Here is a 22,958-nt window from a genome sequence, read left to right on the forward strand (position 1 = left end):
TTGCTGTGTACATGAGGGTCCAAAATCTATGCATTTATGGATTTTAATAATATGAAGATAATTTATGAACGTGAATTTCTAAGCCACATGATATGAATGGTTTTCATTCACTTGAGACTTAGTCATTTAGGTATTCATGGAGTAAGTCTTGGTCGATAATGAAAATATCGATAAAAGTAATTGAATTTTACGAAAATATCAATAAAATATGATAGAATAGAAATTATTTAAAATTAATAAAAATATTTAGAAAAACTTTAAAAAAAATATGACAAAATAAGTAATAACAAACCTATTAAAGTTATTTATAAGTATAATTAATACTATTAAGGATAATATTTATTAAATTTTTTAAGAAAAAATTAGTTCAAATTCTTTTAATATATTTATATTCATTTATTTTTAAATTTTAAAACTACTTTTATTAAAACATATTTTATTACATTTTAAATAAAAAATTAAATAGATTTATATAAAATATTTTATTTGAGATTTAATTTCTAAAATTTTATTATAAATTTGTGGTGACAATTTTTTGTTATTAATATTCATTTATTTAAATAATTAAAATTATTAAAAATTATATTAATAATTTACTTTGTCAAATTAATTTTAATTTATAAAATATTAGAACTTCATTTTTTTTTATATAAATTTTAGCAATTATTGAAAAAAACTATATTTTTAATAATTTAAAATAAAGACCTTTAATTAAATAAAATTAAAAATGATAAATATAAAAATAATTTGAAAGTGAAATGATAGTAATTTTAAAAAATAGGATTAATGAGATAAATATGAAAAATAGCTAAAAATAAAAAGATAATATAAAATAAAATAGTATAAATAAATAAATAAGGTAAATTATAAATAAATAAGTAAAAAAAAAAAAAGATAAATATTAAAAAAAAAATTAGCGTTTTTTGAAAAGGCCCCAAAAAAAATGGTTGGCAATTTTTGGCCAAAATTCTCCCTCCATGCATGCGTGCCCGCAACATAAAAAAATTAGTTAAAAATCGGCCAATAACCGGTACATCCTTGATATATCCGTGACCGATTTCGTATCTACTAATATCCAATATATTTCTCTAATATCAAAGTAGATGGAGACTACCATTTTAAGTGAATGCGCATGTAGGGAGAAGTGCATTAAACGTCTTCTCTATTAATAACCAGCATCTATGGTTCTCAATGCTAACAACGTCCAACACATTTTCTGTATTCTGAAATCAAGTGAACGGCTTCAATGGAATTGTCCCAGTCCTCAATTCAGGCTCTAGTCCAAAAGATCAAACAAGAGATGCTCTCAAACACAGATCTCTATTCTTTTGTTTCCCCATCTGCCTATGACACTGCATGGTTAGCCATGATTCCAGACCCCCACCAGCCTGATCGTCCAATGTTTGCGGAGTGCTTGGATTGGGTGCTCAACAGCCAGAGAGAAGAAGGGTTTTGGGGAGAGTTTGATGGCTACGGCGTGCCCACCATTGATTGTCTTCCTGCAACACTTGCCTGCATGGTTGCACTCAAAAGGTGGAATGTGGGGGCCAAAAGTATAGACAAAGGTAGTCATTGCCTGTTCCATCTGCATTTTTCTTATGGAAATTGCTATGGTTTTCTTCAAAATCTTCAAGTGAATTATTATCTGAAATTAGACCCTTTTTTCACTTTTCAGGAATGGCATTTATTCATGCAAACGCAGAGAAGCTTCTTGAAGAAAAGTACAATCCTTGTCCTCGGTGGTTTGCCATTGTTTTCCCTGCAATGGTTGAGCTTGCAGGTTCAGTTGGCCTAGAGATAATCCTCTCAGACGGATTAAAAGCAACGGTGGCAAAAATATTCAACCAGAGGCTGCAAATTCTCAACACGTATACTTAATTTCTTTTCTTATGGTTTACGTTTGAATGATACGACTACTGCCTTGACACTCGTCAATATTTTCAATAACATATGCTTGCTTTTCAGGGAAGATCTGGTGGACAAATACCATTATCCTCCATTAATATCATATCCGGAAGCCTTGCCTTCCTGGTATGATATTAGTCGTGAAGACATAGTCAAGCACTTGAGCGATGATGGCTCAATTTTCCAATCACCTTCTGCCACTGCTCGTGCATTTATGGTTTCAGGAAAGGAAGAGTGTGTGGCCTACCTTCGATCTCTTCTTCAAAGATGCCCTGCTGGAGGTTAGAGATCGAACAGTACTTCCGTTTGCACACACTCACCTGTAGTACTCCATCCATATTAACCTGAATTTTTATCTATGAGAGGTTGACCGTTTTCATTGCAGTTCCACCAATATATCCCATGGATGAAGAGCTTGTAAAGCTTTCCATGGTGAATCAATTACAAAGATTGGGGTTGGCCCAGCAATTTGTTGAGGAGATTGACCAAATATTATCAGTGGTTCACAGGTAACAACTTATAAAAGAGATCAATCATAAAGTTGCTATTAGTGACTAGTACTGTTTGTTTCATGGACAAATTTCACAAGCCTTTTTTCAAAATTTTTACTGGGAAATTCAGGAGTTACATGAATCGAGAACGTGGAGCCAGACAAATTAATTTTGTACCAGCTCAGCTATACAAGGATTCTTTGGCATTTCGCCTCCTGAGGATGCATGGTCATAGTGTATCTCCGTGTATGAATATTGACTTCTCATTTTTCAATCTTATTGTAATACATTAGATATATACAAGTTTACTGATAAAAGTAGTGTTAATATATGCAGGGAGTTTTTGTTGGTTTCTCCATCAGGAAGACATTAAGGATCATATTAAAAACAACAGCGAACACTTGTCAAGTGTACTGTTAAATGTTTACAGAGCTACTGATCTTATGTTTTCAGGAGAATATGAGCTTGAGGAGGCAAGATCTTTTTCCAGGAATTTACTGGAGAAAAGCATATCATTGAGGCATATACATGACAATGACAATCTTGTTGTCTTCCCTCAATTCCGGAGAATGGTAATTTAGAGCTAATAACTATTTTTAAGAATAGCTTTTTGTTTTTCATAATAAAAAAATAGGAAAACACGAATTTGACGGTTTGAAAATTATTGTTTGGTTTTTGTTGTTAAAAATAAAAAACAGATATTTAAAAAAAATATTTTTTAGTTATTTTCAATTATTTTCATTTTTTTGTGAGAATTGTTTCAAAAAATAATTATACAAATATGTAAAAGGATTAAAAATATTGCATTAAATATAAAAATTATTTTAAAAATATGTATAAAAATATTAAAAATGGGTTAAAAATTTTTAAGTTTTTTAATACTTTTGTTTCACAAAATATTAAAGAACAGTTTTAAAAAACTATGTTCAAAAACTATTTTTCAAAATTATTTTGAAAAACATTTCTCATAAAGACAATATTATTTCTATTAAAACTAATATACAAAGGCTTTCTCGAGGGAAAAAATAATTTAAGATAAAAGGAAGGTCTATGTAATTCCTTGGGACATGTTCCCTCCTCTCTTGTATTCATGAAAATTACTTTAGGCTCCTGAATTAAGGTATATACAAATTCAAATATTTTCAAATTCCCCGTCTATAAAATAAGAGAACAAAGATGAAGAAGAATGTAAAAAATGTTTATTGAACTTTTAAAGTAGTTTTTTCAATCAATTTTTTTTGCTTCTCATTTCTTTTCCTTTATTTTCTTGTCCAGTTACCTTTCCCCTAACCTTCAAAAATCCAAACCAAGCCTTAAGGCAGTGTTTGAATAATGAAAAGCTTCAAGGAAAATATACAAAGTAGAAATAAATAAAAATTTCTTATTGGATTTACCATAAAAAAAATCAAACATAATAGAAATTATTTAAAAAACATTTATGTATATATTAAAATTCTTTATAAGAAAAAAGGAAAAAATAAAATTATTATTATTATTGAACCTATCAAGTTTAAATTTATTTTCATTTTTCTTAACTTTCTTGTTTATTTATTTTTCATCTTTGTTTTCTTGGTCCTACTTTCCCTCAAAATTTTCAAAATCCAAACAACTAATGCTCTTCTAGGAAAATATAATTGACTCCTTGCTGACTGATCTTTTTTACACAGTTCCCTTACTAGTAAATAATGAATTCATTAGTAGGATCAGAACGTGATTCTTGGAGGGCGCCGCATGATCCTTCATGAGTGTTTTTCTTAAGACAATAAAGTCATGTTTGGTAACATTCTTGAAAGCTACATTTAAAAATTTAGAGAATATCTTGAAGTAATTTTTAGACTAATTCTGGATAGAAGAGACGTCTGAAAGTCACTTTCTATCTCATTGTCATAACACTTTTAGGATACTTACAAGCTTTTAAATTTATACGTAAATGTTGGTGAATTTTCCATAAAAGTATATTCAGCTCCTAGGAGCCCCTTAGTCATGCGATCATTTATACAGCTCTAGTCAACGTTTGAATTTTTGGTATTTTATAACTTTTTAATAAAGTATTTGTTAAGAAAAAAAATTGACTTTTGAGAAGTATATTCAGAAAGGTTGCCAGATAGAACCACAATTTTTTTCCCCCAAAACTGGATGATTTAAATGAGCTTAACACTCTCATGAGACCTGTATTTGGCATAGATTGAGCAAGAGCTAAGTCTTCCATGGACTGCCCGGCTGGATCATCTGGATCACAGGAAGTGGATTGAAGTAAATGAAATCGACACTCTATGGATGGGAAAAGCCTCCTTCTACAGGTACTCTTATATTTCGTCCTAGGTACGTAGCTCAATGTGAGGGAATCCTTTAACTAATATCAATGGCCAACACCTTAAAAACCAGGGTATCTTGTCTTCATGAGGATGATCTAATCCGACTTGCAACGGAAAACTACAAGTTTCGGCAGTCAATCTACAATAAGGAGTTGGTGGAAGTAACTACGTATGTGGATTTATATATTGGTTATACTGTTTTAAATAGCTCTATTTCTTAGGAGAAGATAACATTACTGATGTGAATAATCTCCATCTCATGGAATTATTAGGTGGTCCAAGGACTTGGGTCTCAGCAATATGGGATTTGGTAGGGAAAAAACTACGTACTGTTACTTTGCTTCTGCTGCTGCCAGCAGTTCACAGCTGCCTCACCATTCGGAAGTACGGTTAATAGTTGCAAAGGTCGCAATACTAATCACTGTTGCAGATGATTTTTTCGATATGCAAGGTTCTCTGGATGAGTTGGAAAGCCTAACTGAGGCAGTCCGAAGGTAGTGAATTATTTAATTGATTTCTTGTTTTGGCATTCTAACTCACCCCTTATATCATGCTCATGCGTATTACTTTTGAATGACAGATGGGATGGCCGTGGCTTGACCGGCCACAGCGAGGTTATCTTTAAGGCCCTTGATAATCTTGTCAATGACATTGCTGGCAAATACATCCATCAACAGGGAGGGGAATGTGACATAGCCAAAATTCTTCATGATATGGTAAGATTAACAGTATATGTTTTGTGTTCTGTTGTATTAGACCTTGCCTATATAATGTTTTATTGTAGAGTGAAATAATGCCAATGTTTTTCCTGCTTTTGGTTTGAAGTGGTATGAAGCGTTTTCTTCATGGCTGACGGAAGCTAAGTGGAGCAAAAGCGGGTACATACCATCTACTGAAGAATACCTACGGACTGGCATGATATCCATTGCAGCACATACTGTGGCTCTGCAAGGTTCATGTTTCTTGAACCCCAGCTTACCAATTTACAAACTTACACCTGCTCAGTACGAACCTGTCACAAAATTGCTAATGGTCATAACTCGTCTGTTGAATGACATACAAAGCTACCAGGTCTGTTGTCAGTATCCTTTTCATGAATATTTTTGTTGACAACCATGCATATCAAGTTAACACTAGATACATGTTACCAAAAGTAGTATAAGCTTTTAGGGATAACAGCAGGTTTGAAACCTCGATGCTTCAAAATATAGAGGTATATATTCTAAAAAGCTTTAATGGTGTTGTGTGGTATGTACAGAAGGAGCAAGCGGATGGGAAGACGAACCTTGTGTTGCTCCACCAGAAAGAAAACCCAGAAACAGATATTGAAGATTCAATTTCTTACGTGAGAGGAATACTGGATGAAAAGAAGAAAGAACTACTTGAACATGTTCTTTCAGATGGCTTAAGTGATTTACCCAAGTCATGCAAACATATTCACCTATCATGTATGAAAGTATTTCAGATGTTCTTCAACTCTCGCAATGAATTCGACTCCAACACTAGCGAAATGCTTCAAGACATCAAACAAGCCATATACATTCCTCTGGAATTTCAGACCTCAAAGCCATCGATCAAGCCTCTGCCTCTTCCCTCAGAACGAAAGAAGGGATTTCCAAAGGTCAATGCTATTTTGGGTCCAACTTTCAAGAATCAAACCATCAGAAGTTTCACTGCACATTCCATTCCTTTGCCTATGCCAAGAGTTGCATATGGAAAAATGTTCATGCCCCTAAAATTCAAGACATGCTTTATTTGAATCCCTTCATATATTGATCAAATATTATAATAATGGCATGTGATAACTGGCTAGGCCGGTGAAACAGAGGTTTATGCATGTGATAGTGGGTTATGTAAGTAGCTAGTTAGCGTGGAAGTACACAAAATACTAGCCGTTGTATGTATCACGCTGTGATACTGCCACACGTAGATCTTATGTATGTTGAATTTAAAGTACTGTAATTTAATTTTAAACTACCAAAACAATGTCGGTTCGTTGGAGACACATCAAGCTTGCACTAAACGGAGAAACCCAAATGAGGTTGTTTTGATGATTCTGGCTTTGTGGAAATTAAGGAAAGATTAAACCTAAGGACTTGGAGAGGGAAAAAATTTAAGGTAACATTTTTCGCTCTATCCATAGAAAATAATATACAGTTTGCAATAATAGTGGGTACTAATAATATGGAGAGAGGTAATTCAAACTTAATTAATGGATCTAACTTGGATCATGCATATAAAGGAAGATTTGTTTGAATGTAATATTTCATTAATTGTATTCTTTCTTGTGAATGATTGAAATTTTTTGTTCAAAAATAAAGAAAAGCATATTGTGTGGACAAAATATTGTTTGATTTGAAGTTTATTTTTTTAGTGAGAAAATTTATGAAAATATAATTATATTTAGAAAAGTAATTATAGAGTCATTATGAACTAATTTTATCCATAAATTTAAGGTATTAATTGGGTTACTATTTGAGTTTCAAATCATTTTTAAAAGTTATATATCACTCTTTAATGAATCTAATGCATTAATTTTTACTTAATTTGAAGTTTGTTTATCTAATAAAAAAATCACAATCAAACATATTCTAATTTGTTGAAATATTTCCTCTTCTATCATTTATATATATCCAGAATAATTTTATTTTGCTACTAGAAAGTAGTGTCAAAGTGTTTGTATATGACAATTTATGATGTTAAATTTTAACAATCAAAAGTTTAAGAGGTCTTCTTAAGTTTGACTAATGTGTTGAGGTTGCATTTCAGATTGTACAAAAATATCACATTGAAGAATTTGTCTTATGGAAGTGTTTTGTTTGATTCTTTTCATAAGCAATTTATGTTCTTGAAATGAAAAGCACTACCTTTGATAATATCAATACTCATATTTTTAATCCAAAAATAAAAGCCATTTAGGGGAAAATTTCCTCTATGCAAAATATGTTTTCTTTCAATTTTCAACTATCAAGATTGAAGAGTCTCCACATCTCAAGCAAAATGAAATAAATAATGGGTGATGTTTCATATCAAATGAGGGAAAAATTTATTGGGACTATATAAGTATAAGCGCTTCTTAATCTTGTAAATACATTTTAAAATCATGAGAATTTATTGAACTAAAAACGGATAATATCTACATGGTTTGTTTAATATCTACATAAGTCATTATAGAATAGTATCAAAGTCAATCTCCAACCTTAATGTGAGAGTTTGTTTTCCCCCATGAGGGATATTTATTTGTTTAATCCCACAATCTTGGAAGATACAATGAGGATGTTATATCTATATAAGAAGGTAATTGTGATGTCTCATATCAGATTGAGGAAAAAGTTCTTGAAATTATATAAGTATGACTCCTCTTAACCTTGTAAACATATTTTAAAGCCGTGAGAGTTAATTGGGTGTAAAGCGAACACTATCTACACGATTAGAGGCAAGTCATTATAGAATGGTTTTAGAGTTGATATCGACCCCAAAGTAAATGTTTATTTGACCTTGTGAGGAGTGTTTGATCGTTTGGCCCTACAATCTAATGGGATACAACAAAAATGTTATGTTTGTATGGGAATATATGATTATGATGTCCCATATCGGATAAAATGTGATAACGATTGTGATAGACGCATTTTAAAATTGAGGTCCATTAAAGGTCCAAAGCGGACAATATTTATATAGTTGAGAGCGAGTGTTATATAATATATAGGGAAGTGAAAAAAAAAAAAACTATTATGCTTAACTATTAACATTTGTTACATTAAATAGAAATCTAACTAAATTGAATTCAAATTAAATGAGTGTGAATAATAATGTATTTGTCTAGCATGATCTAGTGGAAGCTTTGGAATGCCAAATTGATCGTGTTGTTCTTTTAGGTGACTATAAATTTCTTTTGACTTTATAAGTACTTTATTTTTTCAATTCGAGAATTGTACTATTATCTGCTATTGAAATTAATTTGATTTTTATATGATCTTACAAAAGAATTTACATGATTATATCCAGCCTATTTAGGTTATTCTTAGCTTTTTTTTTATTATAATAATGAGTTCAAGAAAGCATGATGACATCCTCAGTTATTTGTATGTCTGAAGTTAATGTTATTGGATTTCTAGGTGTACATTTTAAGATCAAATTTTTGTTACGAGGGCGCAATGAGTCTTTCATCGCTTAGCGCATAAAATGGATGTTCAAAGAAGCAAATAATGCTTGAGTGCCCATAAATGAAATCCAATGCCCATTCGGTGTTTGAGTACTCAAGCGTTCAATGTGCTAGTTCAAGCGTTCCATCTAGTACCCACACGAATGTCTCTTTAAATATTGTTTCACGTTTTTTCTTTTTTCAAGTCATTCCAATGCTCTTCGTTTTTCTATATTCCTTCTAATATCTCTTGGATGCATGTCTTTTAGAGTGTTTGTACTCTAGCCTTTTTTAGATCTAACTCTATAGGACTGTTCTAATACTATTGTCCTTGATCACTTTCACTATATATTCATTTCTTTAGGCTTGTATTTGTTTTCTCCGGTTCTTAGTCTCTATTCATATATCCTAATGACCTTACTTCTTCGTGTTACTCATAGGATGTTGGAAAAATGTCTGAGTGTGTGTTTTTGTGTGAAAAAGAAAATGGTGTCAATCCCATGTTGGAAAAAGGATCAATTGGAACCTTAGTTTAATGGGCTTATGGAGAGGAAAGTGGAAACTAGTCTCATGTGTTAAAGGGACCTAAGCTCATTCCAATGGTATTTCAAGTGATCTAATATGGAAAACCTTAATGCACATTGTCAATCCCCTATGTCTGTGCACGATTCCAATGACTTTTTAGAAATTTAAAGTTAAATTTTTATTTTTTATTTAATTTTTTTACTCTAATCTTTGACTAGGTGTTTCACTATTGGAGTCTTATAGAATGTTAGAGTCTTAGACTTGAGAGTGGAGCATTCCGTGGAATAGAATAGGTTCCTTGTGTTGGAATGAGTCTTCTAGAACATGGTTTGCACATTCAACTTTTAAAGGCCCATTGGAACTCTACCTATAAAAGTCTACATCCCTATGAGTCTCTCTGATTCATACACTTTTGAGATGATATACCATCCTTATCTACTCTGTGGGAGGCTTCCTTCCACATGTCCTTCTCAAACTCAAGACCCTTTGGCTGACCAGGGCAGACATACAACCCATCTGGGATTACTCTGTTTGGACTAAGATAAGCTTCGTTTGACACCAGAAGTGAGAAGTTTTCGTTTTTCCATAATGCCAGACAGAATGGACAGACCAAGCCGGTTGGACCTATCAAACAAGCAAATCAATCCAATTCAAGTCCTCAGGATTTCTGGCATGCGTGGTCAACCATGTCTAATGTCTAAGCATCGACCTAGACGCCTGATGTTTGAGCGTTGGGCTAGACGCCTAACGTTTGAGCATCAGATTAGACATCATTTACACCCAAAAGTCAATGTCAATTAATTGTTACACACAATCTCAGATATTGACAAGCTAAATGGGCAGTCAGCAAATGACATCAGTCAGTCGTCCTTACTTGATGTGATTGCCCAGTCTGCGTCGCAATAACGGCATTGATTGTCCTATCAAGGCTTGATTTCCGCCGGGCAATCATCATTACAAGAAAGATAATGACGGTGTCATTAGCTCTATATAAACCCCTCAAGAAGCACGGACAAGGTACACACACACGCTTATTATCTCCCACAAAAATAGTTAGAGCTATTCTCATCTGACTTAAGCTTCGGAGGGGCGTGCCCGGACCACCCGTCCGGAGATCCTTCTGTGTAGGGAAGAAATTCATCTGACTCCAATAAAGCTGGACAGACCTAAATCCAGTTGGCTCAACACCAACATACTCCTCCTTGCATCCCTATTATTACACACCAACAACAACAATCATTTCCATCTATTGATTGATCTACTGTTGTCATACATCAAGATTGATTTGTTGCTACCATACACTAAGATTGATCTATTGTACCCATTCACCAAGCTATGCAATCATACCCAAACCAAGCTCCATCTTTTGTAGTCATCTTTTAAGTTCTACAGATATTCCTCAAATTAACCCCACTACTATCCATGCCTATTGTAACCATACATCAATTGCATTTAAGCCTACTATAGTAACACTCTCATTTCGAGTCTTGTGCATTCTTTTCATTTCTAAACAATTTCAAAATCTCAAGTTGTACTCTTACCTCACGAACGGAGTGCACCTAAGGTAAGGTTCTTAACTGTTGTATCTTGGAGATAGGATGCCAATTCCATTTTGTACCAAGGTTCATCTTTGAGGAAGGTAGATCTACTTTAAGGACAATGTTTCATCACTCCTCGAACCTTAATTCGATAAATATCATATTCTAGTTTTTTTTTTTTTCTTGTTTGTTTAGTTTTAGGCTTAGTTAAGTTGTTTAAGATTAAATTATTAGATTTTTAACTAGCAATCTTAGAGTAAATCTTTTAATGGAGACTTCTTTAGTTCACACCTATCTTGACATATGCAAGATTGATCCCTTCAATGGGGAATTCTTTAAGGGATGATAGGAAAGGATCTTATAATAGGGCATTCTGGATCTCTCTGTTCCTTATTCTAAGATCATGTTAAGAATATGAAAATCTTCCTAAGCCTCTAGATCTTATGCAACAGAAGCAAAAGACAAACTTTTTAACAAATAAGATTTAGATTAAAAAGCTTTAGAAAACTTTACTGAAGATTTAGACGTTCCTAAATCCAATCTATGAGGTGAAGAATCAAATCGTAGTAATTGGAAGTCTCGTAGACCCATAATCTTTCATCCAATGACTTTACCTTTATCCTTGAACTCAAACGATGAAGTGTTTGGGAGAGTGGAGGCTAAAGCTCTCTACTTTCTCTTTAGGAAGTAGATGATGACTAAAAAGTCAGAAACACTAACCCCTAAAAAAGTATTTATTGGGATAAGAGGAATAAGAGGAAAAGACAAAAAAATGGTAGAATGGGGATTTTGAAATGGTTAATTTTTTCGGTCATTACTTGAGGACTTGACAAAAACTTATAAGGGGAATTACCAAATAGGGTGAGTTGGTGATGATAATGACCTAAAAAGGTCATCCATTCTAACAAGTCTTGGAAATGATGGGAAGAAAGGGTCAATTTTTATCATTTAATTTTTTTTGTTGCATAGATGGAAGATACAGATATTGATCTTGGATTTGATTTTTATTTCAGAAATCGGAAATCCCTTTTCGTTAGGTTCTCTATAACAATCTTATTTTTGAAAAGAAGAAAATTAATTCAAGGAAAATGTATTAGTTTTTTATAATAAAATAATTAAAGAATTCTATAATTATTTCTTTTCATATTTGGATTTTTTTCATTTGTACGTATAACATGTTTTTTGCTTGACTTTGATGTTTTTTTGTTACTTATTTCCATAGTTTCCATTTCATTGAGTAGCTAATGCTAGTACACCGATATTATATTGATGGAAACTCATGAGGTATAAAAGACATCTCTAAAACTATTAGTTATGTTTTAAATTATAAGAATGACATAAATGTACTACATTTACAACATAAATGTACTAATGTTACAATACCCTATAACAATACCTAATATAAATTTTTTTGAATTGTTTTACATCATTAACAACTTTTTTTTATTTAATCTTTTTAGTTGTGTGGATGGAAGATGCTTGTATGATCTTGGATTCATGAGGTATAATAGATATTTCTAAAACTATTAGTTTCATTTTAAATTAAAAGAACAACATAAACGTACTATACATTTACAACATAAATATATTAACATTACAATACCTAATATAAATAAATAAAATAAAAAGTAATTGTTTTACATCACTAATAGTTTTATGTGATTTAGGAATCGGTATTTAATAATATAGATATCATGGCATCTCTAATTGTGTCATTTAGGAATAGTGGAAGTAATGGAAGAAGCGGTGCATATTTAGCATATGATAATTCTGTGTATAAATTTACATTGATGCAAAGAGCAACTGTTAGGATTTTCGAGTCAAAGAACAATTCAAACATGTTTTATTTTTGTTGTACAATTCGAATAGATTATAGTTTTTTTTTTGTTATCAATATGCTGATAATAAAGATAATTGTCATTTTTTTATAAGGGCATCTCTTCAAGGATTTGGGGACAGTAGCAGTTACGGAGAAACACAAGAACTTATTCAAAGAAAAGTGTATCAAGTTGATGAAATGTTCAATCTTAATTAATTATTTTAATAAAATTGAATTAATGTAATACACTATAAATATGTAGTTGAAGATCTAAGTAATGAAGTTTTATGTTTACCTCTACGCGTTAGTTGTATATTGTTAATGAAAAAATGTTGTAAAGGTTTTTGGTCTATTAGATTATAATTATAATATAAATCTATTAATATTACACTGTAAAAATACTACAAATATAATGCATTACGCTATGATCAAAATTCAAACTATTCAATTTTTTCTTTCAAACAGCGATTTGGTTATGTTGTATTTCCTTAGAAAAAGTCATTAAACATATAATACAATAATAGTGGCAAGTAAATTGGCATCAATGTGAAGCAACCTAAATTCTCATAAGTAATTGAAACTTTCAACAATATTTAAGTAATGAGGCATACAACAAATACATTAATATGCAAATTGTTCCAACATTGCATGTTCATCTTCAAACAATCCCAATGAACCCTCGATAAAGCATCATGGACTTCGTGTGTTCTCCATGTACTAATAAATGGCATTCTGAACTTCATTATCATCGAGTATTATGAGTTGTGTCAAACACTTTATCTTGTATTTGTCATTTTTTCCTAAAAATTACAAAAAAAAAAAACATTTTTAGGTTACTATCAATCCATACTTTTTGGCAAAATAATCAATTGTTTCTTTAAAAAAACCTACATATCTTGTGAATTCAAAGTGATACTTTGATTAGCATCTAATGTTGACTTATAACATAAAGCACGATAGGGAATATAACAAAATAACCCATAATTGGCAACTTCGTACAAATATTTAAAACATTATAAATTAAGTCATATTATAATGTATTGCAATGAGTCTCTTTATATTGTAAATGTAATGCATTTTTATCGTACCAAAATTTAATAATAAAAGTAACCATGTTAGAGATGTCTTTTTATATTTATTGTCATCTAACACAACACACAAGTGTATGAGCATCATCCTTTTCATAACTTCCCCTTCAAATAAAATCTTGTCAAACAAAATATCTTCAACCAGCTTACATAATATCCTTATCTTGTTGATGGGTAAGGTTTTGAAGATATTACGTGGTAATTAATGTACGAAATGGATGTTTTGTGTGCTTGTCTGGTCCACACGAGGGTTTGGAAGATATGAGATCAACTTTTAGATATTGAATGTAGGCCTCCATCCACATGTTTCATGCTTTAGAAAATTCAATTGCTCCATTTTCATAATTTTGAAAACAAAATAAAAGGAAATTATAACAAAAACTCAAAAGGCTATCTCATGGTATGCCACGACCAATCAATAACTTTGTCATTAGTCTCATATCATATTAGATTTGCGGCTCACCCTTATCGTCTTTTGAGGTCATTGCCTTTTGAATAAGTTAATAAAAAAATTATTTTTTTTAGAAAATATTCCATCAAACTTGTTATATGTTCCCGCTATTATTCTTTGTTTTTTAAAAAATTAAAATTAAAAAACCCTACCATGCACGCCACTTAGACAGGAAAAAAAAAACTACCATTCCAAGAGGTTTTTTCTCCTCCATGTTAGAATTTTATTAGAGCAATTACAATTTTTTCTTAAGCATTCTATGACCAAATAATAGCTTCATGTCCAATCTTGCATAGACCTTCTTATGACACGTGTTATAAGATTTGTAGATTAGAATTATAGATTAAAAAGAAATAATATTTTGACAACAAATTATATAAAATTTTAAAAATTCTTTTATTTCAAATTAAATTGATTCAAAAAATTATTTTTGCCTATATTATGTTTCTTAATAGATTAATAATTTATGTGTCATTTCAATATACTTCTTATTTTTCTTTTAAAAATATATAAAATAATTGTAATTCCCTAATAAAATTTAATAATTTGTTTGAGACTTCAAACAATAATGGCTTTTAGAAAATATTAAAAAAGATTATTAATTCAAATTAAAAAAATTAAAGTAATTATTAAAGATAAGATTGATCACGTTTTATATGAAAGTTTCTACTCTTTTATTTTCTAAAAATCAAACATACGTTTAGTTATTTTATTAAATTCAAGTTCTCTTTAGGAATATATTTAAAAATTAATTAATAAAAAAATATTTTATAATTAAAAAACTACTAATTCATTATTTTAGGCCAAACATAATAATTCATTAGCTTCTTTTTCTTTTTTTTTTTAATCAAATTTGTACTCTATTAAAATACCTTAAAATTCCATTTTTTATCTATTGGTTTTTTCAAAGAATCCACCAAAAAGTATTTGTGGATCCCGCATTTTGGCTCATGCGTTTCCCACTCGATGGTGAGCTCGATTTTAACTTGAAAATTGATTTTTATTGATTAAGAAAATGACTTGGAATCGCCACTTATTTTTGTTTTATTTTTAAAAGGGTAAACAAAATAAGAAAGAAAACCCTAAGCGCGACTCCTCATTTTGGAAAAGGTGATCTACGAAAAACCGGATCGGGCTCGGGGGTCAGGTTACTTATCGGGAAGGTACGGTAAAGACCATAGCACCCCTCTAAGTCCCTAAAGTCGGGTCTCTACTAATAAAATAAAGTTGTTGTGATAATTGATGTGAAAATCAATGAATACTCAGGGTGATCATGCACGTGTGAGAATCGGGACATGCATAGACAACAATTAAAGGGAAAATGGGTACATACCTGGGCCACGAGCCACCATGCGCTATCAATAGAGAGGGTTAGTACACCATATAGAGCACAAAACATATCACACACATCACCAAACAGGAATTAAAATTGTTCGAAGGAAAACTGGATTTTTGAAACTCATTTGAGAATCGGAATCTTAGAGATTATTTGAAAATTGGATTCTTAGGAATTAGATGCAAGAATGAAAACTTTTAGAAATTAAATTTGAAAGAAAATTGGGATTTTGAAGAATTATTTGAAAGTTCGGGATTTTTAAGAAAAATTAAGTTACGAAAATTGGGATTATGGGAGTTAAATTTTGAAAGGGATCAGAATCGTAAGTTATTTGAGACGTAGAAATTATGAAAGTTGATGTATAAAAATGGGAGATCTTAGAAATCATTCGAAGGCGGAATTTATAGAAATAATGAATAAGGTGATAATGATAACGATAATAATAAGTAGCGGGGTAAATACGGGAATTGGAGCATGGGAAACTGAAAATTAAGTTCGGAGATAGGACAATTGGAGTTTTAAATAGCTAAATTTAGAAATCGGAATTTTGAAGAATTAGACTTTAATGATTTAAATTTTTAAGATAAATGAATGAGTAAGTATGGGATGATGTTTCTAATTGATCAAAACGATATTTGGACGGATGAATAGCGAATGGTGAGATTTGTGAGATTAAAAAATTAAATTGAAAAATCGGATTTTGACGAAAGTGATATTTGAACGGATGAAAGTGAATAGTGGGATTTTGAAAATTAATTTTGAAAGTCTGGCTTTTGAATAATTGAACTCTAATTATTGGAATTTTTAGAAGAAAGAAGCACGTAAACGTGGAATTTATAATAATGATAACAAAGATGATATTTAAATGAATAAAAGTGAAGGATGGAATTTTTTTAGTCTAAAGGTTAAATTTGGAAATCCGGTTTTGAAGAGTTGAATTTTAATGATTGAAATAAATAAACGAACAAATATGAAATAACGATACTTATTAACAGAAATAATGTTCAAACGAATAAAATAGTGGAATTTTTATAATTGAAAATTTGAATTAGGGCGTTAGATTTTTTAAAGGATTAGGCTTTGAATAAATAGGTAGGTACGAGATTATAATACTAATTAACGAGAATAATATTTAGGCGAATAAAGATGAATAGTAGAATTTTTGGGATTGAAGTTTTAATTCAGAGATTGGATTTTTGAAGAATTGGATCCTATATAAATAAATAAATGTGGAACAAGAATCCTAATTAGCAAGAATAAAATTTAGACGAATGATGGAATTTCTGGGATCGAAAGTTGAATTAAGACAGGGGGTTTTCAAAAGATTAGACTTGGAATAGATATGGAATAATGATTCTAATGGGTGAGGATAAAATTTAGACGAATTGTAGAATTTTTAGGATTGAAAAATTAAATTAAGACATGAGATTTTTGAAGAACTAGGTTTTAAATAAATAGATGAGTATGGGACAATAATCCTGATCGACAAAAATAAGATTTAAACGAATTACTGAGAAACTAAATTAAGACGGGATTTTTGAGGGATTAGATTTTGAATAACTAAATAAACATGGGATAATAATTCGATTTATGAAAATATGATCTAAACAAGTATTTGAAGAATTAAATTAAAAACACGGGATTGGAAGGGTTAGGCTAGATGAATAAATGAATGTATAAGATAATAATTCCCATTGATGGACATAAGATTTAAACGAGTATTTGAAGAATTATATTAAAACATGTGACTTTTTTGATAGATTGGACTTTGAATAAAATAATAAATATGGGATAATGATTTATGAAAATATGATTTAGACAAGAATTAAATTAAGACTTAGGATTTTTGAAGGATTGACATAAATAGATAGGAGAAAATAGGATAGTAATTCTAGTTTGATAAAAAGGAGTATTTGAAGAATTAAGTTAAAACATGTGATTCTTTTATGGATTAGAACTTTGAATAAATACTAAATACGGGATAATGATTCGATTTATGAAAATAAGATTTAAACAAGTATTTGAAGAATTAAATTAAAACTTAGGATTTTGAAGGATGGGGCTTTAAATAACTAAACAAAGTATGGGATCATAATGATTTTATTTAATGAAAATAAGATTTTGACGAATAATGGGATTTCTAGGATTGAAGATTAAATCAGGATAGGGGACTTTTGAAGAGTTGGGTTTTAACTATTAGGATTTTTTTAAAAATAATTAAATACATAAACACAAACAAATAATAATAGCAAGAATAATATCTAAACGGGCGAAAGTAAATAGTCGAACATTTGGAATTGAGAATTAATTTAGGAAATCGGATTTTTAAAGAATGATTTTAAAAGACATGGGTTATGAAGATGAGACTTAAAATTTGGATAGTGGAACATTTATTAAAGCCAACGTAAATTTATTATACAAAAATTTCCATATACGATTAAACATAATTAAAGCAAAAAAAAATGAAATATGAATTAATTTGGGCTTTGAAAACGATATTCAACCTTAATAACATGTCTTTTTAATTATGTTTGAGTCGAGCTAATCTAAATTGGTAAAAATAAAATATGATAAAAATAATAATAAAAAAAAAGAAAAAAAAAACAAGAAAAAAAAAATGATGAATACATTAATAAGTTACTAAGACTAGGAGTTTGAAAAAATTTATTTTGGAGCTGAAGTAGCCAAATGGGCTTGTCTATCCAGGTGAGTATGCCAAATGGGATGCACTCAAAGGCAGGCCCAAGGTGGAAGAAATCCTTCAGGTGAGGCCCATGGGTATTGGGCTATGAGAGTGAATAGTAAAGGGGGGCATGAGGCCCTTCACTAATGCAACTGGGCTTGAGCTTCCAACCAGGCCCAAGTCCAATGACATCCAAAACTCAAGCAGCTGTTCTCTTTTCCGTTTGTCTCTCCACCCGCGCGTCCACCTCGAAGGGAGCCTTCCACCACCGGCGGCGTGATGAAGAGGGGAGCCATGGCAGCGCGATGAAGAGAGGAGCTGCGGCGGCGCGATGAAGAGGGGAGCCATGGCAGCGTTCAGAAGACGCTGCTGCCATGGTGGCTGGTGCAGACGTCCGCATAGCCGAAGCGGGTGATGGCGGCTGGTGGCGTGATGAGTGGATGGCTGCAGGTTCGGGGAGTATGAAGAGTGGTGAATGTTATGCATGTGTGAGGATTGAGGAAGGAAGTAGGTTGGGGGAGTGAAGAAAACGAGTTTGAGATGGCACGTGGTGTAGAGAGAGAAAGATGAGTGTGAAGGTTAGTGAGATGGGCATGAAGAAGAAATGGAGGTCGGGTCTTGGTGATGGATATGTGGGTGAGAGGATATGAGGGTATCCCTGTGCGTGGGACCTGGAGGATGTGCTTGTTGAGTGTCATGGAAAAATGGATATCAACATGGATACGTTCATGGAGATAATGGGATGAAGTTGAAAGTGATGGGTATGGTAGATGGGGACATCCGTGATGGACGAGCATGGTGATGGGGTTGAGGGTGGAAAGTTATAATCACTTTCGTCAACAGAGGGACAGCCTCCATCACAAGGTCAGCTGCATCTGAAGGGAGTTTCTTACGTATATTTGCAGCATTCGACAACAATACATCACATTAATGGATCAATGCCCGGGCCTAGGAAGCATAATATCGAGATTGCTCTCATGATTGGGCAAAACCACAAGCACTAGCACGAAGGAATCCAATGAAAATGCACTGAATGACTCCTCGGCATCAATGGAAAGCATCCCACTAAGCTGTGTCAAGGCCTTTACCTGCCTTCTCTCTTCACTGTTTTACCTCCAGAGTATATTTAGACTCGACAATCGATCCAGAAGGCAAACTACCCAGGCTCAACAGTGCTCATGGCCTCCTTCCTTGTGGCTCATGCATTTGAATAATAAATAAATAAAAACAGAAAACAGAGGAAAACCATAACAAAGAAACGTCTCCAGAAAGAAAGCATGACAAAGCAAAAGAGCACAGGACATCAGTCAAAGCTCTACTGCATGGATTATCAGTGAGCAGGCTGATCGAGTGGGGGAGACCAGATCGGATAGGAACAAAACATGATCTTCGAGCACTTAGCCGTAAAGGCAAAACAGAGTGAAATCATCTTTTAGCAAAAACAAAAACAACAAAAAAAAAAATTGCAGATATGAAACAACAAGAAGCAGCCTACAATCCTCTCAAAGATAAGCAAGTAAATCAAGAGTATAGCCTTGAGCCCACACTCAGTCCAAACAATGCAAAAAAAAAACCAGTGAGGAGCAAGGTAAGGTAAGAAAGAAAACAGAGTCGTAGGGCTTGCACTTACCTTTTGATCTTCCTTTCAAACAAGTGCCTGTTTGGTTTCGAGCTCCCCCTATCTCCTGCCTCCCCCCACCTCATTCCTTTCTCGCCTTTTCATCCCTCTATGGGTGTCTTCTTCAACAAGCCAACCCTCTATTTCCTGTTCCCCTCGTCAGCAAGGATGGGTCTCTGACCACTCGCACGGCCGGCGTCTCTGCCCCTCCATGCAGCTCGTCTCCTCTGTCGGGAAGGGGTCCCCCCACTTGCCTAGGGTGCTGCCAGCTGCTAGTGATCAGGAGGCACTCTTCCAATGTTATTATTATTAAAAAAACCTAAAGTCCCTGGCTCCTGAAAGGGGGTCTACAGTATTTTTATTTTGTGTTCTTATGTTTCATGTCCTTTTCATTGGTGAAATTAAAATTTTGTATTAATTGTATTCTTTTACACATAAAAAATATTCCATAAAAATTTTACTCTAAAGTTTAGGGAAATTTTGCTTACACTTTTATTTTTCAATTTTTGTCTTTTAATTAAATTTTTTGAAAATCAGGTTTGGTATATATATATATATATATATATATATATATATATATATATATATATTTGCTTTTCTGTTTTAAAATAAAGAAAAAAATAAAGGTATAAAATATTTAGAAAAAATAAGTATAAAAAATGAGAAATTATATATATATGCAACTAACTCACTCTCATTTTATTTTCTCTTACAAACCAATAATATTAACGTTCACATGTCAACATTGAAATATTATAGAAACATATGTACAACCTATAAATCATTAAAATATCATACAAGAAGTTTCTACTTCTTGTTTGATGATTAATATTTTTCATTTTTAAAAGAAGAACAAAATTATAAAATATCATGAATTGGTTTTTTTAGAAGTAGTCCTGTGGACCTCGCATTTTGCTCGATGACGAAACTCGTTTTTTTTTATTTATTTGATGAAAATTTGATTTTTTGAAAAGACTTGGAGCCGCCACTTATTTTTGTTTTATTTTTTTAAGGGAAAAACAAAATAAGAAAGAAAAACTCTAAGGGTAAATTCTAAAGAAAAAAAACAGGTATGTGAAAAATCAAGTCTACGTCCAAGGGTCAAGTCACTTATTAAGAAGGTACGGTGATGAGTCGTAACACCCCTCTAAGCCCGTATACGTACGACCTCTACTAAACGAATTGAGAAAATTGTGATAATTAATTAATTAATTATGGATACTAAAAAAAATAATCAATGTACAAGTCATGGTGAAAATTAATATACACAAAAATAATAATGAAATCTAATTACAAGAATATACAAAATAAATGACGAGAAATTATACAAATTGATTTATTGAGCTAAAAAAATATTAAAAAAATAGTTTTCAAGAAATTTCAAAGGATTTTATAAAGAATGATTTTGAATTAATGATTTTAATTTATTTATTTACAAAGAAAAAGTTTCAATTTATTTTTAATTAATGGTTTGATTCAATTTCATTTGTATTTAATTTGCAAAAAAAGTTATTTGTACTTATTGTATCAAAAAAAAATTATTACAAAATTTTAATTTGACAACAAAAATTATTTTACTTGCTTTTTTTTTAGAAAATAATGAATTTTTACAAAAGTATTTTGATTCATTTTCATTTTAAAAAAAATGATTTTACAAATTATTTAAAACGACATAACTTTATTTGCAAAAAAAATTAATTAAAAAGAAAAACAAAGATTTAAATCCTCTATTTCGAAAAAACACTTTTAATCCCATTTTAATTAAGGAAAAAGAATTCATTTAAAAAAAAATATTTTTGGACAATTTTATTAAATATTAATTTTTGGGACAACTTTATTTACAAAACAATTTTTGGACAATTTTTGTTAAACAAAGAAATTTTTGGACAATGTTATTAAAAACAATTCTTTTGGATTTTTCTAAATGTATTTTTTTGAATTTTTATAAATAAAAAAACTTTATTTTATTAAAAACAAAACACATTTATGTCGCGCGCGTGTGTGTGTGAAAAGAAAAAAAAATGGGGAAAAAGGAGTGAGGAAAAAAAAAAGGGGGGGAAAAGAAGTGAGGAGTCGGTTGGCCACGTGGAGTGGAAGGGGTAGTGTATGGAAAGGGAAGGGGAAAAAAATGGGAGTTGGCCAAACCGAGTAAGGGGAGAAAAGGAAAAATGGAGAGAATGGGATGGAAAATTAGGAAGCTGGTCGTGAGAGTTGGGGGAAAACCCAAAAAAAATAAAAACGAAGAGAAAATTGGGAAAAAGAAAGGAAAAGAAATGAGGGAAAGAAAAAAAATAAATAAATAAGAGAGGTAGGGATATGGCAGGTGGTAAGGGGTATGAGAGGAGAGAAAATGAGTGACTGGGGTGGTTGGGGACAAGGATGAAAATATCGATAATTACGGATATATCGGTACTTCGATTTTATGGATATATCAGATATATAGGAGATATATCGATGGATATTTTGGAAAAAAAATATCGATAAGCCTAAAATTGATCAAAATTTATAAAAATATAAAAAAAAACTTCATAAAACTATAATTAGAAGTATAATGATATTTTTAAGTTATTTTATTAAATAATTTGATATATCTATCATATGATTTATCATATTTGATAATAATATCGTATGCATCGATAAAAATATGAATTTTATAAGTCTACATTTATTATTAAATTACATCTAATATTATGATATTTAATTATAATATGTCTAATTTTAAAATATATATTAATATTAAAATTATGACCCATTTAATTCAATTGTATTAAACAATATAAAATAAATTATGATATATGTACAATTTTTAATATTTAATTAATTATTAATGATATTAAAAACACTATGAAGAAAATTATATGATTTTTATATTTTTGGTAATCAATTAAAAGAAAATTTTGCATTTAAAATAATTATAATTAATTTGCTCTTTAAAATATTATTTTAATATTTTCTTTATATAATAAGTTTAATAATATATATATATATTTAGTGCGTATTATATAACAAGGGCTAGTAGCGCGTTTGACCACGTTGATCATGTGATAT

General features: G+C 31.1%; 1 protein-coding gene across 1 annotated transcript; it reads left to right on the top strand.

Moving 5' to 3' along the window:
• Positions 1–1,077: 1,077 nt before the first annotated feature.
• On the top strand, positions 1,078–6,762 carry LOC117923513 (S-linalool synthase-like). Its single transcript, XM_034841836.1, has 12 exons — positions 1,078–1,565; positions 1,676–1,868; positions 1,966–2,186; positions 2,291–2,414; positions 2,527–2,642; positions 2,733–2,968; positions 4,581–4,696; positions 4,782–4,880; positions 4,984–5,205; positions 5,292–5,427; positions 5,537–5,782; positions 5,970–6,762. Exons 1-12 carry the CDS (start codon positions 1,247–1,249, stop codon positions 6,468–6,470), a joined length of 2,529 nt encoding a protein of 842 aa, XP_034697727.1. The 5' UTR covers positions 1,078–1,246; the 3' UTR covers positions 6,471–6,762.
• Positions 6,763–22,958: the final 16,196 nt, after the last annotated feature.

This window comes from Vitis riparia, chromosome 10, assembly GCF_004353265.1.
Source record: "Vitis riparia cultivar Riparia Gloire de Montpellier isolate 1030 chromosome 10, EGFV_Vit.rip_1.0, whole genome shotgun sequence".
Taxonomy (NCBI): Eukaryota; Viridiplantae; Streptophyta; class Magnoliopsida; order Vitales; family Vitaceae; genus Vitis; species Vitis riparia.

Excerpts from the sequence above, each read along its gene's own strand:
- LOC117923513 (XM_034841836.1), top strand. The coding sequence starts at position 1,247 with ATGGAATTGTCCCAGTCCTCAATTCAGGCTCTAGTCCAAAAGATCAAA. Across the intron at positions 4,697-4,781 it reads GGAAAAGCCTCCTTCTACAG|GGTATCTTGTCTTCATGAGG; the intron begins GTACTCTTATAT and ends CTTAAAAACCAG. Across the intron at positions 5,428-5,536 it reads CCAAAATTCTTCATGATATG|TGGTATGAAGCGTTTTCTTC; the intron begins GTAAGATTAACA and ends TTTGGTTTGAAG.